The sequence below is a fragment of the Bubalus bubalis genome, chromosome 1, assembly GCF_019923935.1.
Source record: "Bubalus bubalis isolate 160015118507 breed Murrah chromosome 1, NDDB_SH_1, whole genome shotgun sequence".
Classification (NCBI taxonomy): Eukaryota; Metazoa; Chordata; class Mammalia; order Artiodactyla; family Bovidae; genus Bubalus; species Bubalus bubalis.
In genome coordinates, this window is record NC_059157.1 from 87,378,148 (window position 1) to 87,396,070 (window position 17,923).

General features: G+C 38.3%; 1 protein-coding gene across 4 annotated transcripts in view; it reads left to right on the forward strand.

Moving 5' to 3' along the window:
* Nucleotides 1–321: 321 nt before the first annotated feature.
* ARL6 (ADP ribosylation factor like GTPase 6) overlaps nucleotides 322–17,923 on the forward strand; it is a 40,484-nt gene continuing 22,882 nt past the window's right edge. The window contains exons 1-5 of one of the 4 annotated variants that reach the window (XM_044940679.2): nucleotides 322–741; nucleotides 4,018–4,180; nucleotides 12,296–12,357; nucleotides 13,563–13,631; nucleotides 17,397–17,491. In XM_044940679.2, the coding sequence (XP_044796614.1) occupies nucleotides 4,058–4,180; nucleotides 12,296–12,357; nucleotides 13,563–13,631; nucleotides 17,397–17,491 (349 nt within the window). In that variant the 5' untranslated portion in view covers nucleotides 322–741; nucleotides 4,018–4,057. Of the gene's footprint in view, nucleotides 761–4,017; nucleotides 4,181–12,295; nucleotides 12,358–13,562; nucleotides 13,632–17,396; nucleotides 17,492–17,923 lie in introns of all 4 variants that reach the window. The other 3 variants (XM_044940674.2, XM_006074552.4, XM_006074551.4) reach the window with 3 other exon arrangements.

The following is a 17,923-nucleotide window of genomic DNA, read 5'->3' on the forward strand; positions in this document are numbered from 1 at the left end:
GGTGGATGCGCTAGGCAATGAGGCAATTCCCCGGCACTCCTCGCCCTAGAGCGCACAGTCGGGTCCTGCAGTTGTCGCCACCACACTGCGCCAGTGCTCCACGGAAATCCACACTCCTCTGTACCCCCGACGCCGCAGGGAGCGCTGATCCCCGAGACTGACATTCCAGAAAGGGCGGGGACAGCGCACTGAGAGAAAAGCCCTTGGCCCACGCGGACGCCAAGCACCTCCCAGCAGGCTATGCGCGCGCCTACAACTCCCATCATGCTCCACAGCGGGGCTGCGCGGTTCCTGGCTAGGAGGCGGCAGTTCAACCCGTCACCCTTGCTCACAGTTCTTTAATACTCCTCACTGTTCCTCAGGCATTTTGGGAAGCTCGTCAATCCGTTTAACAGGAGCAAGGCGGCAGACGCGCTAATACCTCTGAGGAGGCAGACGCGCTAAGACCTCTGAGGAGGCGTGGCTCTGGAACGGAAGAACCTCCGGTTGCCGGGGGAACGCCACGCACCTAGGCGCCTGCCCAGCCGCTGATACTTGGGCTGAGGAAGAGACTACTACCCCTTTACCCAACTTGTGGAGGCGGCTTTGCTCTGGTCCAGGCATCCTTTATGTGGAGGCCTAGAAAGAAAGGTACCCAGAACGCCCGCACCACATTCCCATCCCCGAGACGGAGACGAGCGAGTGCGTTCATTCCTGTTCTTCAGCAGCTCCCGGGCCCACAAGACTAACCGCAAAGAGCAGGTATCTCCTCAACCCCAAGGTTTGTATCCAGAGCCGCCCGCAGTCCCCGCCCCCACCAGTCTTAGAATTGCTCATCCTCATGATTTTCACTCCGTGTAGTTGTTTCTAATGAGTGAGGACTAAAAAAAAAAGTGGGCTGGTGGCTCAGAAAACTCATTGAACTGCTTTGGGTGAATTTTTGTTTTATTGGATGATTTTAACACTGCCCACTTGGGGCCTTTTTGTTTGCTGTGTAGAAAGTGTAATTGAAATTTCACCATCAAAAACTGAAAGCTGAATGAAAATGTTTATTGAGGGTAGGAAGAGTGTTCTGTAATTCTCCCTGAAAACATAGAGTTACAAAGTACCTCTCACGGTGTTTCCTTTGCTCGACTCCTCTCTCCCTATAGCCTACCTTCCAAGCTCTTAACTGTGGATAGCATCCAAATTCTTCAGGATTTTTCTGGCAACAAGTTTTAAAAGTCCTTTAGAAAGCAGTTTCTGTGACTTGCCTGGCGGTTCAGTAGTTGAGACTCCGCGCTTCCACTGCGGGGGGCACAGCTTCCATCCCTGGTTGGGGAGCTAATGTCGTCACATGCCCCGCGCGCAACCAAAAAAAAAAAAAAAAAAAAGCTGTTTCTCGGATAACAGCTAAGGGAATTTGATTGTCTGGTGTGCATAGAGAGGAAAGAGTAAGATAAGGAACTGGAAAGGTGGACTGGCGCCAAATTGTGTACAAGTTTAAAAGCTATGCATGAAATTTTAGACTTTATTCTAAAAGTCTCACATTCTCAATAGTGATTCTACGTCAGAAACACTGTGTGGTTCTTTAAAATACAGATGCCCTGATGCCATCTTCAGAAATACTAATCCAATTAGCTGACTTCAGTGTGCAGCCAGGGTTGAGAATCATGGCTATAGGATTTTAATTGCATTTCCTCCTGTGCACCCAGGACATGGCTAATGAATATTGAGTGACTTAAACTGTTATCTTTTATTTCCTTATTTCATACATGCAAAAAGTAAATTTATAAAAATATATAATTACTAAAAAATAGAAGCATATATAAGGCTATGTAATACTTGTTTACAAAGCAACTTCAATAAATGTAGTTATGTCTTTTAGAACAGCTGACTTCTCTTTTAAATTGTGTGTCCCAAAGCATTTCAGTGACAAGCATCAGGTGTTTGATAATCCAGGAAAAGGGAACGGAAAATCAAAATCCAAAGTTCTGTGAAAAAACAAATATTCAGATATCAGGCTTTTAACAATCAATGCCCTGTTCAGAGGGGGATGATACAAGAAGTGGTCATATTTTTAAAGTATTCAAAATCCTATCAGAAATGAAAAACAAGGTACAAGACTATATCAATATGCTTAGTATAATTAATAGCAAAGTGAGTAATGGCAAATTAAATTAAAATGATTTGTATGAATTGTTTCATGATATCAAAAGGCTAACTTAAAGTAGATTCTACAAATGCCTATGCTTAAGCTGAGATTTAAAGGAATGGATTGAGTGAGATTTGAATCTCTACCACAAGGAGAAAAGTCGATTCAAGCAGCACAAGCTGAGTATCTCAAATGAAACCCATACCTTGGGTAAGACAACTGTGGCCCTGTGTTTGGTTAGGGCACTGCACCTTCCCTTCTGCACATCATTTTCCAATTTCAGTTTTGAAATTTCTGTCCATAATGACCCCTGAAGGGACCTAACCGAAACTGATGATGCAGCCTCCTTTCAGATGTAGTTGTCTTGGAAACTTCTTATTTCAAGTTGCTGCATCCTCACATCCTTCAAGGTATGGTCTTGCCTTTTTGGTATGGAATAAGAAATACTGAAGGAGCTGTAAGATGGTAAGTTTCTAGATAGAGAAGAGACTAGTATTTAGAGAACTTTGAAAATGGTGGTTTGGAGAGTAATAGGAAATGTTTTGAAAATGGTGTTTGGAGAAGGAAATGGCAACCCACTCCAATATTCTTGCCTGGAGAATCCTAGGGACAGGGGAGCCTGGTGGGCTGCTGTATATGGGGTCACACAGAGTTGGACACAACTGAAGCGACTTAGCGGCAGGAAATGTTTGGAATACAGGTATATATAGTGGTTACTGCTGTAGCAGTCCCTGCCACAGTTGAGGGCTGCCAAAAGGGGTATGTATCTCTCTTCTCCCACCACATTTTAATGTTTTGAGGGACTGGGATGGTGGTTTACCCAAAGGAAGTATCTTTGGGAGGTTTGAAGTCTAAATCTAACAGTACCTTGGAAGGGTATGAATAGCTATAAAGTTATCACATAGCCAGCCATATGTCATCAGTAATTTTACTTGACATCAAAATACTTACACATTTGCATTGCTGATGGAGTTTTTTTGAAAGTTTGCATTTGAAGGATTTTTTTCAAAGAATTGATAAAAATGAACGGGGACTTCAGGAACAGATTAACAAGGAAATTTTTATAATATTTGAGAAAAGGAGATTAAAATGTAAGATGGGTATTTACGCTCATATTCTTCACTAGTACACTAGTTAAAATTCTTTTAAAAAATACTTAATATTTCATAAAAGTTATAATTTCAAAGAAACAAAAATCTATTAAGGTTCAGTTTGTGTGTGTGTGTTTTATACATAACCTTCTCAAATGGATTTGTGTTGACTTACAAAAATACCAAGATATGTAAGGACAAAGGAAAAGTTAAGATGAATATATCAATTAGGATTTTTTGTTTCTGTCTAAATTGAACATAGTCAGCAACCAAAAATGGTGAATTTAATATTTATTACTTAATATTATTGCAAAATGCAACAATGGGGTTAGCTTTAGAAAAAGATTTAACCAGTGGACTCAAATGAGGCAGCCTAAAATTTCAGTTTTTTTGTTATTCTGGTCTGCCTTCTACTTTCTATTTTAGCAGCAGGCTCCATATGAACATCACTACCCATACATTTCCAGATTTCCAGAAAAGGCTGCAGATGTTCTCAAGTATCACAAATGGTAGACTCCATAGGATACTAAGTAAACCACATTTTGTTCTTAAGTATTATAAGTTACAATAAGAAATGTACAGTTATTTCAAGGGCATTATTCTGTGTTGCTGGGGGTTATTAGCTGCCAATCTGCATTTCAGTTAAGACTCCTTTCTGGTAATCAGCTTAAACTCTGTTTACTAAATGCAAGGCTACATTGACATGGTTTTCACAATATCACTGACTTTAAATTCGAAAATTTGATATACATATGCTTATATTCTCCATATTTAAGGTGCCTGTGTTAACTTTTTTTTTTCCCTGACTTGCAGCTGATTCCTTGCCTCACAAGCTGAATCCTTGCCTCACATTATGGGATTGCTAGACAGACTTTCAGGCTTGCTTGGCCTCAAAAAGAAGGAGGTTCATGTTTTGTGCCTTGGGTTGGATAATAGTGGCAAAACAACAATCATTAATAAACTTAAACCTTCAAATGTAAGTATATTTATTAGATACATTATATATTTTCTGCTAAAGAAAGCTAATGGAGGATTATTTTGTCTGTCATTGTAACTTCATTGTCACATTATGAAATCTTATTAAATTACTTATTAGTAAAGTAATAAGTATCAGCCAGCCATAACGTAAAGTATATTTTATGCTGATATGTAGGTAGATCTTGACTATTTAAACTGGAATATTTTCCAAATGCCTTTTCTTCGCAAAAGCTCTTCAAAAATTTGTGGAGTTTATGTTCAGGTAGCATTGTCTTTGTTTTGACTCTCTCTTTACAAGAGGAGCAAAACAAAGGGAAAAGTGGATCATTTTTACAGATTCTATGGATAATTAGCCAAGTTCCCAAGAGTGTTATATGCATATTGGTAGTAGCAAGCAAGATGACTTTAAGTCATGTAAGTCATCAGTACATGAATGTATTATTTAAATATGTGAAATATATGTATAAGCCAGCACATTGACCACACAATGTATGAGTTATGTTGTGCTGTGTGCCCAGTCTTGTCCAACTCTTTGCCAACCCCATGGAGTACAGCCTGACAGACTCCTCTGTCCATGGAATTTTCAAAGCAAGAATACTGGAGTTGGTTGCCATTTCCTACTCCAGGGATCTTCCCCACCCAAGGATCAAACCTCTTGTACCTCCTGCATTAGAAGGCCAATTCTTTACTACTGTACCATCTGGGAAGTATAAGCTACAATTAGGTTCTGCTGTATATAAAGAAAACCCACATTAACAGTGGACTGAAGCTGGAGGCTTCTTTTTCTGTCATCTCAGTGAGTCCAGAAGAACTGTGCCAGGGCTGGTATGGCAGCTGCATGGTCCAGGCATCTTCCATCTTTCCTCTCTGCTATCCTCAGTTCAGTTCAGTTGCTCAGTCGTGTCTGACTCTTTGTGACCCCATGTACTGCAGGATGCCAGGCCTCCCTGTCCATCACCAACTCCTGGAGCCAACCCAAACTCATGTGCATTGAGTTGGTGATGCCATCCAACCATCTCATCCTCTGTCATCCCCTTTTCCTCCCACCTTCAATCTTTCCCAGCATCAAGGTCTTTTCCAGTGAGTCAGTTCTTCGCATCAGGTGGCCAAAGTATTGGAGTTTCAGCTTCAACATCAGTCCTTCCAGTGAACACTCAGGACTGATCTCCTTTAGGATGGACTGGTTTGATCTCCTTGCAGTCTAAGGGACTCTCAAGAGTCTTCTCCAACACAACAGTTCAAAAGTATCAATTCTTCGGCACTCAGCCTTCTTCACAGTCCAACTCTCACATCCATACATGACCACTGGAAAAACCATAGCCTTGACTAGATGGACCTTTGTTGGCAAAATAATGTCTCTGCTTTTTAATATGCTGTCTATATCCTAAGTTGCAGAGATGAGAAAAGAACAAGGCAAAAGAATAAGTCTTCCTGCCAAATAAATCCTCTTTAAAGAGCTTACTCAGAAGCCTCAACTAATGACTCTTTCACCTCACTGGCTACCCTATCTGTAAATGAGGCTGGATTTTTTTTTTTTTTAAAGCGGGACATATTGCTGCTTCCATTAGTAATAGGGGTCCTGTAAGTATGAAAGAGGGGCTTCCCTGGTGGCTCAGTGGTAAAGAACCCACCTGCCAGTGCAGGAGAAGTGAGTTTGATCCCTGGGTTGTTAAGGTCCTATGGAGAAGGAAATGGCAACCCACTCCAGTATTTTTGCCTAGGAAATCCCATGGACAGAGGAGCCTGGGAGGCTACAGTTCATAGGGTTGCGAAGAGTCGGACATGACTTAGTGACTAAACAACAACAAAGTACGAAAGAATAGAAGAGTGGATAGAGGTAAACAATTAACATTGACAGTTGTAAATACTTTTATCTAGATAAAAAACATTAATCAATGGAAAATGTTGATGGAAAAATATATAGCCTGCATATAAATTGAGCTGCCGCTGCTGCTAAGTCACTTCAGTCATGTCCAACTCTGTGCGACCCCATAGACAGCAGCCTACCATAAATCGAGCAGATGGCTCAAAATTAGGAAACTGGTGCTCTTAATGACTGACAGGCTGGGTAGTAGGAAGCATTGCTCCTAAATATGGTAATTGAAGGTGGACTTCATTGCCTCCAAATAGTGCTTCAGGTTGGGCAGAATGAGAACTCCTACTGTCCCCCACCACCTTTTCCCCAGCAGCTTCATTTTTACTTCTGTTTAGTTTGAGATTGCTCTAATTACAAAAATGCCATCATTTCTTTTCTTGCGGTCATCATTCCCTTCTTCTACATGGGAGAGTTTGCCATGTGAAACAACTAACTACTGGTATATTTTCAGATGGCAGTTAGTTTGAGGCAGCTGGGATAAGAAGTTGAAAATGGAGTGAGAAGGTAATTTAGATGTTTTAAGGGGCTCTCCAATCAAGTTGGAAATCAGCTGAAATAGATGTGCTAAAGTCAGATTTAAAAAAAAATAGCAGTTTTATTGAAATATTAATTTTGGAGGGCAGGGTTTAGGTCTGGCCAGAGGACTTGCTAACACTCTCTTGAGTTATGATTCATATCCCAGAATTCAAGCTTTCCTCCTCAGGGAGAGATCCTGCTTATCTAGGTTTACTGCATGGTTAAGAACAGATGAGAATGCATGGTTTCAAGAAGCATGTGGCTCTCGATGAGAGAGAGGCAGAACCAAGAATGTTGTTTCCATTTCACAAACTGAGACATCAAAGAAGTCCTCCCCACCCATGAAGAGGAATAAATTTAGAGAGGAGAGATAGAGTAGCTAGAAGTGTCATTTTAATGGAGTCTTCTGTATATGAAAGCAGGGGAAAGAGATTTCGCCAATAAGGAAAGGAACAGATTAAAAAGTCTGTCTCCTAACTGAGGTGATTGTAATAAATTTCTTTAACAGTCTTTAAGAAGAAGATATAGCAACCTACCTACTTGCTGCTAAGTCACTTCAGTTGTGTCCGACTCTGTGCAACCCCATAGATGGCAGCCCGCCAGGCTCCCCCGTCCCTGGGATTCTCCAGGCAAGAACACTGGAGTGGGTTGCCATTTCCTTCTCCAATGCATGAAAGTGAAAAGTGAAAGTGAAGTCGCTCAGTCGCGACCAACTCTTAGTGACCCCATGGGCTGCAGCCTACCAGGCTCCTCTGTCCATGGGATTTTCCAGGCTAGAGTACTGGAATGGGGTGCCATTTCCTTCTCCCCTACCCACGTGAATGGGCTCCAGATTGAATTTAGAGAACCATACCCAGCTGTGGGTCCATAATTAGTTCCACGGATGGTTTGGCTGTCAGTAGATCTACCTGGGCTAATATTAAGAAACTTAGTGGCTGGTGATGTGCAGCACTTCTGCAGGTTAGCCTAGTAGCATAAGGGAGCAAGATTATAAGGAAGTTCTTCAGGTTAGGTACTATTCTATAGGAGATATTTCCATTTTTTTCTACATCAAGGAAAATCTTCAAAAGAAATTTTTTTGTAAAAGTTGTGTCAGATAAGTACAAAATGATTGAAACCAGAGCCACAGTTAATAGTACCAAAGTATGCCAGCCCCCTGGTGCCTACTGTACTCAGATTGGCAAAAATGACATTCAAAGAACAAAATGGAAATTACATTATCTCTTTCCACCATCCCCAACAGTATAGTGATCTTCTGTCCCAAGACATGGTTATTACCTTAGGAATAATCCTCTTTGATATGGATGGGAACAGCTTTCTTCTCTAAACATTATTGATCATTTGGGACAGCAGGCATCCTGAGCTCAGTCTACCATCTTAAAATATTCTAATATCCCAATTTCAGACTAGTCCTGTGCAAGACCTGCTGACCGTGCCTAACACACTATACTAGTCAGGGAGAGTCCTCAGGAACATCTGGGCATGCAGCCAATTACTGAGGCTTTTTAATTAATCTTTTTTTTCCCCAGCATATGCATCTCTCTGCTACCACTGGTGAATTATGGAGCTAGCCTAGACTAACTCCAGGGCTATTTTTAAGGGGATCATCTAATTTCTGATACCACTTTCTGAGCGTTAATCTTTAGGCAACTATCCTGTCTCCTCAGAGCAATTAACCTCTACCTTCTGAGAGCATTTTAAGTTGTTTTACTTAAAAAAAAAAAAAAATTAAAAAACAACTTCATGATTATAGCCAAGAGGACACTTGAAATGGGACTTCTTAAAGCCCTAAAACCTGTCACCCAGGCACAGATAAAACACTTGCTTCCTCCCTACCTTTGAACCCAAGAACAGTCTCTTGTGAGCTTATATCCACTATGAGAAATATTATTTTTAATGATTTAAGGTGAGTAATAGAAATAAAAAAGCAGAGACATTACTTTGCCAACAAAGGTCCATCTAGTCAAGGCTATGGTTTTTCCAGTAGTCATGTATGGATGTGAGAGTTGGACCATAAAGAAAGTATAGCACCAAAGAATTGATGCTTTTGAACTGTGGTGTTGAAGAAGACTCTTGAGAGTCCCTTGGACTGCAAGGAGATCCAACCAGTCCATCCTAAAGGAGATCAGTCCTGAGTGTTCATTGGAAGGATTGATGCTGAAGCTGAAACTCCAATACTTTGGCCACATCATGCAAAGAACTAACTCATTGGAAAAGACCCTGATGCTGGGAAAGATCGAAGGCAGGAGGGAGAAGGGGACGACAGAGGATGAGATGGCTGGATGGCATCACCGACTCAATGGACATGAGTTTGGGTAAACTCTGGGAGTTGGTGATGGACAGGGAGACCTGGCGTGCTGCAGTCCATGGGGTCGCAAAGAGTCGGACGCTAGTGAGTGAATGAACTGAACTGAACTGAATAGACATCTATGATCCTCTATTAGGAAATGTCTTGAAAGAAATTACAAGTCTCATTTTATAGTAAAATAGTCTCTTATATGTTTTTTGCAGAGGGATAAAGTCAGTTTCTAGATAACTAGATACTTCCTGAGCCCAAACTAGTTTTTAATATTAAGCTCTCTTAATGTTCATTTGTTGTTAATATGTTAAGGTTGCTGATCCTTTCTAAACTGATAAGGAGAGAAAAGAGGTAATTTTAACCTGATAACTTTTCAAGAATCTGGTCTTAGTGTCAAACTAAGAGATGTGCTCTATTAATACCTTTCTTCTAAAATTTTTTTGCCCCATTCCCCAGCATAAATGCTCTCATTCTATCATATTATCCAGTTTTATATTCTTAACATTTAAAACAATCTGAAATTGCTTCACATATTCAGTTGATAAGTTGTTTATTAAATTTTTCTTCATCATAAAATTAAATTCATAAGAGCATAAATCTTACATTGTTCAATAATATTGTTTTAGTCGCTAAGGCACGTCTAACTCTTTGCAGCCTTATGGACTGTAGACTGCCAGGCTCCTCTCCGTGGGATTACCCAAATACCTAGAATATTTCTTAGTAGTTAAATGTAATTTTATACAAATGGACTGATGGGTGATTTTTTAATTTTCAGTTTTGGGCAGGGAATGATTACTGATTGTACCAAGGATATCATTTTCAACAGATTTAGTAAAACTTACCAAATAGGGTCTCTCTTGGAAACCTTGTTCTAGTCTTAATGATATTGGTCTATTACTGGATTGTCTCAGATGGCGTAATCCACTTAGGTAATAATTCCTGTGCTCTTTCCTTGGTTTGTAAGCATCCCCTGTCCAATTTAGAAAATCATCAAATGTATTTGTTCCTGAATAAAGCAGAGGGAAATTAATCAGTGAAGACTATTTCAGAATTCTTTAGAGGAAAATGAATCACACTTGAATCTGAAAGTACCAGCTCACATATCTTGTCCTGTCCTAATTAATTAGTGTAGTTTTTTCTTTCTAATTATCTTCAACTAGAACTTTAGAAGTGAAGAAAAGAAAGTTGATTAATTTTATCCCTGTTAAAACAGCAAATTAAAGGGTAGCTTCTCTGGAAACAAAAGAGTTTGTAAAGAAACTGGGTGGTTATAGACAGGCTAGCCAATTTCTAATTACAGTTCAGTGATTAGAATTATAGTTCAAGGCTACTCATTTGAGCTATATTTTCTGAGATTTCTTTAAACGTTCAACTAACTTTTTGTTGTTGTTGTTTTTTCCTAATAGCAATAGCTGATGGTTTTATAACATTGGCACATGAAAATTCATAAAATCAAAACAGTATTGTATTTTAGGACAACAAAAATTAGGAAACTCTTTATTCCAAAGTTTGTTGTACAGTGAAGGACCCCTAAGATATGAGGTAAGAATCTGAGTAACAGGAAATAAATTCTGTCTAACATAAAGAGATAGATTTTTGGAAGAATACTAGGCAGCTCACAGAATAGAAGGGAAAGCTGAGTAAACAAATTCCAGAAAGCCAAAATCAGGGCAGCTCTGGGAAGTCTTTTCACTAGCACATTACTATTAAGGTGACCAAGCTCCAGGGACCTTTCACCTCATGTCTTTCCATTTGAATTTTAAATTTTCATGATTAAACTACCAAAGTGAACATAATGGTGTGAGGCAGCAATTTTCCCTCTACTCCTCCTCTTTTTACATAAAAGCAACGTGATGAATTCAAAAGGGAGTTTTTTTTTAGGTTACACTTTTGGCAGTATGAAGAAGACTGGGGTATGAAACTGAAATCAGTGAGAGAGTAATTCTTAATGATAACAACCATTTGTTGAGTGTTTACTATGGACCAGACACGGGTATTTTGCATCAGTTAGCTTACTTAATTCTCATGAAAACATTAAGAGTTAAGGGTAGTAATGATGTATTTTACATTTAAGAAAACTCAGGCTTAAAGAAGTTAACTTGTTTAGATGGTATATTAGTTAGGAATAATCAGGAGCTGTTGTAGTAATTTGAAGCAAGAAATGATGAGGACCTAAGCTAAGTTAGTGAGCCAGAATCAATAAAGCTTAGAGAATTGTTGTATAGGGGATGTAAAAAAAAGGAAAGAGTCAAGAATAACTCGTAGGCATCTGGGTCAGAAAGTGAATGGACTTCTATTCAAAAGGAGAAAGTCTTGATGGTACAATTAAGTTAACTTAATTGACAAGTTAACTTATCAATTTAAGGTCTTTTACTTGTCGGTGGATCATGTCAGCAGGTCTCCCATTATACTCTTGCCCTCTTGCAATCTCTTTTCCACTCAATCTCCACCATGGCCCCACCTCTCTCACTTGGTTACATACAGTCTTTCCCTTAATAAATATATTTTAGACATACAGGCCTTCAACTTTTCCTGAGTGGTGAGTTCCTCCCCCTTGCAGTCACTGCTCTGGCTATTTCCTTTGACTGGTTTGTTCTTTGCCCAGATCTTGTCCTAGCTTTTTTCCTTCTTAACATTTACTGGGTGAGATGTCACCTCTCTCAGACAGGCTGCTAAACTAACCCTCCTCCACCCCATTGCCTCCCACCCTCAATCACCTTTCATTGCACTTAGCACTGTTCACAATTGGTATCTTAGTTGTTTATTGCTGTTTACCTTCTCTAGATTATAAATTCCATGAAAGCAGAGACCATATATATTCACCATCTAGACATGAAGACAGTCCTCTGTAGCATGCATCCTGCTTGCTAAGTCGTTTCAGTCGTGTCTGACTCTCTGCAACCCCATGGACAGTATCCTGCCGTGCTTCTTTCTCCATGGGATTCTCCAGGCAAGAATACTGGAGTGGGTTGCCATGCCCTCCTCCAGGGGATCCTCCCGACTCAGGGATCGAACCCACCTCTCTTAAGTCTCCTACATTGGCAGACGGGTTCTTTACCAGTAGTGCCACCTGGGAAGCCCCTGTGTAGCATTTGCAAACTCAGTAAGTATGGAAGATTAGGAAGTCCTATATGTGAGCTAAAAGAGACTTGTGAAACTATTTTAAGTTGGTGGTAACTTTCAGCAAGCCTCCCAATGAATTAAGACAACACATTATGCAGATTTATAATTAGTAAACCTTAAACTTCTATAAAGAATTCATACACAATGATGTCCTTGCGAAAATTATGATTTTGTTTAATCCTTTCATGTTCTTAGTGGCAGATTTTAGAAATGGAAAAACTGGGTACTTTTCTTTTAACCTGAGGAAAAATGCATTTTCGGTAATTGCAAATTTCTAAACTTTGTCTCTTTTCTTAAAGGCTCAGTCTCAAGATATAGTTCCAACAATAGGATTCAGCATACAGAAATTCAAATCATCTAGGTAATTCATTTTATTAAATTTGTGGTTAAGAAATTGTGGGTGAAAAATGGTATTAGATCTATCTAGTTATTCCTGCTACTCTTAGAAAAAGGAATCTGTTGTTTCAGAAGCCCACCGATGTTAAAATATTTGTACTACTATCTCTGGATTATTCTTCAGATAAACTCTTTAAAAAAAATTTTTTTAATATAAATTTATTTATTTTAATTGGAGGCTAATTACTTTACAATATTGTATTGGTTTTGCCATACATTGACATGAATCCGCCACGGGTGTACATGTGTTTCCCATCCTGAACCCCCCTCCCTCCTCCCTCCCCATCCCATCCCTCTGGGTCATCCCAGTGCACCAGCCCCAAGCTTCCTGTATCATGCATCGAACCTGGGCTGGAGATTCGTTTCATATATGATAATGTACATGTTTCAGTGCCATTCTCCCAAATCATCCCACCCTTGCCCTCTCCCACAGAGTCCAAAAGACTGTTCTATACATCTGTGTCTCTTTTGCTGTCTCACATACAGGGTTCTCGTTCAGTTCAGTCGCTCAGTTGTGTCCAACTATTTGCGACTCCATGAATTGCAGCACACCAGGCCTCCCTGTCTATCACCTTCTCCCAGAGTTCACCCAAACTCATGTCCATCGAGTTGGTGATGCCATCCAGCCATCTCATCCTCTGTCATCCCCTTCTCCTCCTGCTCCCCAATCCCTCCCAGCATCAGAGTCTTTTCCAATGAGTCAACTCTTCACATGAGGTGGCCAAAGTATTGGAGTTTCATCTTTTCCATATATATGCATTATACCATATTGGTGTTTTTCTTTCTGACTTACTTCACTCTGTATAATAGGTTCCAGTTTCATCCACCTCATTAGAACTGATTCAAATGTATTCTTCTTAATGGCTGAGTAATACTCCAATGTGTATATGTACCACAGCTTTCTTATCCATTTGTCTGCTAATGGACATCTAGGTTGCTTCCATGTTCTGACTATTATAATTTCACTAGCAAAGAAAAATATATTTTTATATGTTACTATTATAAAATCATATTTATATTAAAAAATGTATTCTGTGGCACTTGAAAGCTGGCCCAAGTTGAATACTGTATACTCAAGAGTGGTTTCTTTGATTGATAATAATTTAAAGTTTTAGTAGCTTATAATGTAATAATTTTTTTGTTGTTGTTTTTGTTTGTTTTGTTTTCTAGTTTGTCTTTTACAGTGTTTGACATGTCAGGTCAAGGAAGATACAGAAATCTCTGGGAACACTATTATAAGTAAGTATGTTTGCAAATGTTGGTTAACTAGACGGTTATATTTTAACAACAAGTAGTGATTAGAACGGAGAAGGCAATGGCAACCCACTCCAGTACTCTTGCCTGGAAAATCCCATGGATGGAGGGGCCTGGTGGGCTACAGTCCATGGAGTCGCTAGGAGTCGGACACGACTGAGCGACTTCACTTTCACTTTTCACTTTCATGCATTGGAGAAAGAAATGGTAACCCACTCCAGTGTTCTTGCCTGGAGAATCCCAGGGACGGGGGAGCCTGGTGGGCTGCCGTCTATGGGGTCGCACAGAGTCAGACACGACTGTAGCGACTTAGCAGTAGCAGCAGCAGCAGTGATTAGAAATCCAAGTGATTTCGTGGGCTAGGTTGCAATGTTTATTTTTATGTAATTTAAGTATACATCCTAAGTTTTTAAAAAATATATAATCATACTTGACATTATTTGTCAAATGGTTCAGATTCTTCATAACCTTGGGCCTTGCATGTTCTGTTGTCTCTGTTTTTAATATCCTGTTCTACTCTACTTCTCTGCAGCTTAAGGTTGATATATTCATTCTTTAAGGACTAGCTCAAAAGTTGCCTCCTCTGTGGAGATTCCATTTATTGTGGAGATGCCCAATTATTCTGGCCCCAATGTTGGCACAGTACTTAACCATTCATTTTTCTCTAATCTTATAACCATATAATCAAGGGGGTTGGATTTTTTTCTTATTCAGATTATTTCTTCAAGATCAAGTATGATTCTGGGCACACAGATCAGTAAATAATTACTGAATAAATTTAGTTAAAATAGCAGCACCAACAGTTGATCCATTTGTTCAACAAGCAGTTCTAAACAAGATGTTTTGCTGCATGTGCAAATCAGGTGCTCACCAGTTACTTCAGATTAACAGCTATCAAGTTGCTAGGATCTAAATATGCTATGTTTGTGGTATCCTGCATTAAATTCTCTCAGGGAAATGTGAGGTATTTTTGTTTTTAAGGCAACTTGAGTTTTCAGTATAGGGTTTTTTAAATTCCTCTTCCAATTATTTGGTAAACAACTTTTTTTTTTAATGTATTTAATACTTAAAAAAATTTTTATTACAGAAAATGTAATACTACATAAAAAATAGTATTTAAAGGAAATTTTTTTTCCGATTTTAACATTCTTTTTCTTTAAAATCTTTTTGGAAGAAGTTAATGAATTCAGGAATATTTTAGACACACTGTAGGTGGAATGCTGAATATGATTACTGTTCAGAAATCTGTAGTAATAGTAAATTTCCTGTAGCTATATTTTTCTGATTGTGAAAGAACAAGTGCGTTTTAATCTATTAGACTGAAAAAAGGTTAAAAAGATTAATTAAGTCTACTGTTGGCAAAACAAGCTACTCTTACAGATAATGTAACATCTTTTTTAGGGTAATTTTTCAATATCTGTTAAAATGAAAAATGTTCATACCCTCCAGCCATAATTTTTGCTTTCAGAAAAGTACAGATGACTGGGACTGCTGGGCAAACATATACATGAAAGAATGTGTGTTGAGAATTATTTATACTGATATTTTTGTCATATCTTAGTTATATAAAGAAAATTATTCTTAATAAAAATGTATGCTTAATATATATTGAGAGAGAAGAAAATTCTTAGTGTAATATGTACTGCATCATTAATAGCATTTGGGTACTAATGAGATTATAAAGGAAGTTTATTTTGTAATTTTTTGATTCTGTAATGTTAACTATTGTATAGCTTTTGCATATTTCTCTTTGAAAAAAAAAGTAATAAAGCCTAAGATATAAAGAGTGCATATTGGGAAAGGAGTAAATGTTTAGAAAATATATCTTTTAAGTATGTTTCTTCTGTTTTGAAATAACATTTAACATAACTGAGAAAGGAGCCTTCTAAAGCATGCACCATGTGCTGTATAGTTTTCATTTAACATTCTCTGATAAGTCAGGAAAACATAAAAAGAATGTAACTCTCATGGCAACCTAATATTTTCTTATATTCCTTCCTGTGCCAAAATTTGCTTAATCATTTCTCTGTTTTTGGACATAAAGATTGTTCTCAGTTTTGGAAGATTATAAACAATTCTTCAGTTAACATATTACTGTATAAATCTTTGTCATACTTCGTGTTTCCTTAGTATAAATTTCAGAAATGAAATTACTGGCTCAAAGTGACTGAATGTTTTTAAAGCTCTTGATATATATTTCCAATTGTATCAGTTTCTATATCCACTGGTAATATGTGACTATAATAAAACGCATTCATCTTTTTAAATGATAGCAGACAATGGTATTAAAAAGTTGTTTTATTTTTTATATGCATGGGAGTACTAATGACATTGAACTTTAAAAATCTTGATTTATGACTGGAATAAGTGAGTCACAAAAAATATATAAATGTCTAATAAATATATAAAAATATATTGAACTTAACAAGAAATTAATAAAATGCAAAGTAAAATAATATGGTGTTAGGATGGTAAAAAATTGAAAAGAATAAGAGCCATGCTGGCCAGGGAGTGGAAAAAGTGCTGATAGTATTATAAAATTGATATAGCATTTCTAATTTGTCAGTGTTTATCTAAAACTTTATGTATGTATTCCTAGGCATTCTGTTCCTAAAGTGTCAAGAAATTTTTTAAATGTATTTGGGAGGATGTTTATCCCAAAGTTTTTCATAGTAATGAAAATTGGAAGTATTCTATGAAGCCCAACAATAGAAGTTTGATACAATATTTAATGACATACTCATTATATTTTACAGTATAATGAAAGATGTCATTGAAAGACGTCTTTCAAAAAAAACTTTATTGAAAGCTTCTTTATGCTTTAATGCTTCATATAAAAGTAGCTCAAACTATACTATAAAAAAGATCAAGGAAGTGTACATATATCAGAAAGGCAGAATAAAACAGCAAGGTTCCATTTAAATACAGTTGTAGATATTCATATATGAATATTCTTGCTTGGAAAATTCCATGTACAGAGGAACCTGGCAAGCTGCTTGCTGTCCATGGCGTTGCAAAGAGTTGGACAGGACTGAGTGCACGTGCGTACACACATGTACAAAGAAAATGCTGAAAACGATTTATTTCCAAATATTAATGATTGTGCCTGTGTAATAGGATTATGTTTTTACCTTTTTTAAAAACAATTTAATTTATGACCATGCTGAGTTCGTTGATGCACACGGGCTTTGTGTAGTTGCAGTGATTGGGGGCTATTTCCCAGTTGTAGTATGTAGGCTTCTCATTGTGGTGGCCTCTCTTGTTGCAGAGCATGGGCTCTAGGTTTCAGAAGTTGAATCGCTTTGGCTCAGTAGTTGTGATTCACAGGCTCTAGAGTGTGGGTTCAGTAATTGTAGCGCATGGGCTTAGTTACTCTGCATAATGTGGGATCTTCCTGTATCCGGGCATTGAACCCTTGTCTCCTGCATTGGCAGGTGGATTCTTAACCACCAGGAAAGCCCAACTTGTTATTTTTTTAAATTATGAAATGAGTCATTAAATTTACCACATTATGACCCAAATGAATAAAAATTACTTTACACGAAATGTGACTTATTTGGTTAATATATTAACCAAAATATGGCAGTATAAATTACTCATATAAACTAATAAGGAACAGCACCAACGCCTGTAATGATAAATCATCATAGGACATGAAGACATAATAAATGGTTTAAGATATGCAAATGAATAGTTAACGTAAAAAAAGGTTGTTTATCATTAATTTTTCTCATTCTTTGTATTACACAGAGAAGGACAAGCCATTATTTTTGTCATTGATAGTAGTGATAAATTAAGAATGGTTGTGGCCAAAGAAGAACTTCGTACTCTTCTGAATCATCCAGGTACATGTGTGTGTCTTTCAGTCTGTAATGTCTGTGCTTTGGGGTCATGTATGATGTTTTGTTCTTTGATGTCAGCAAAATATGTTGTTTACACTGTATCAGTTCAGTTCAGTTGCTCAGTCGTGTCCGACTCTACGACCCCATGAATAACAGCACGCCAGGCCTCCCTGTCCATCACCAACTCCCGGAGTTCACTCAAACTCATGTCCATCAAGTCAGTGATGCCATCCAGCCATCTCATCCTCTGTTGTCCCCTTCTCCTCCTGCCCCCAATCCCTCCCAGCATCAGAGTCTTTTCAATGAGTCAGCTCTTCACATGAGGTGGCCAAAGTACTGGAGTTTCAGCTTCAACAAAATTCCTTCCAAAGAACACCCAGGACTGTTCTCCTTTAGAATGGACTAGTTGGATCTCCTTGCAGTCCAAGGGACTCT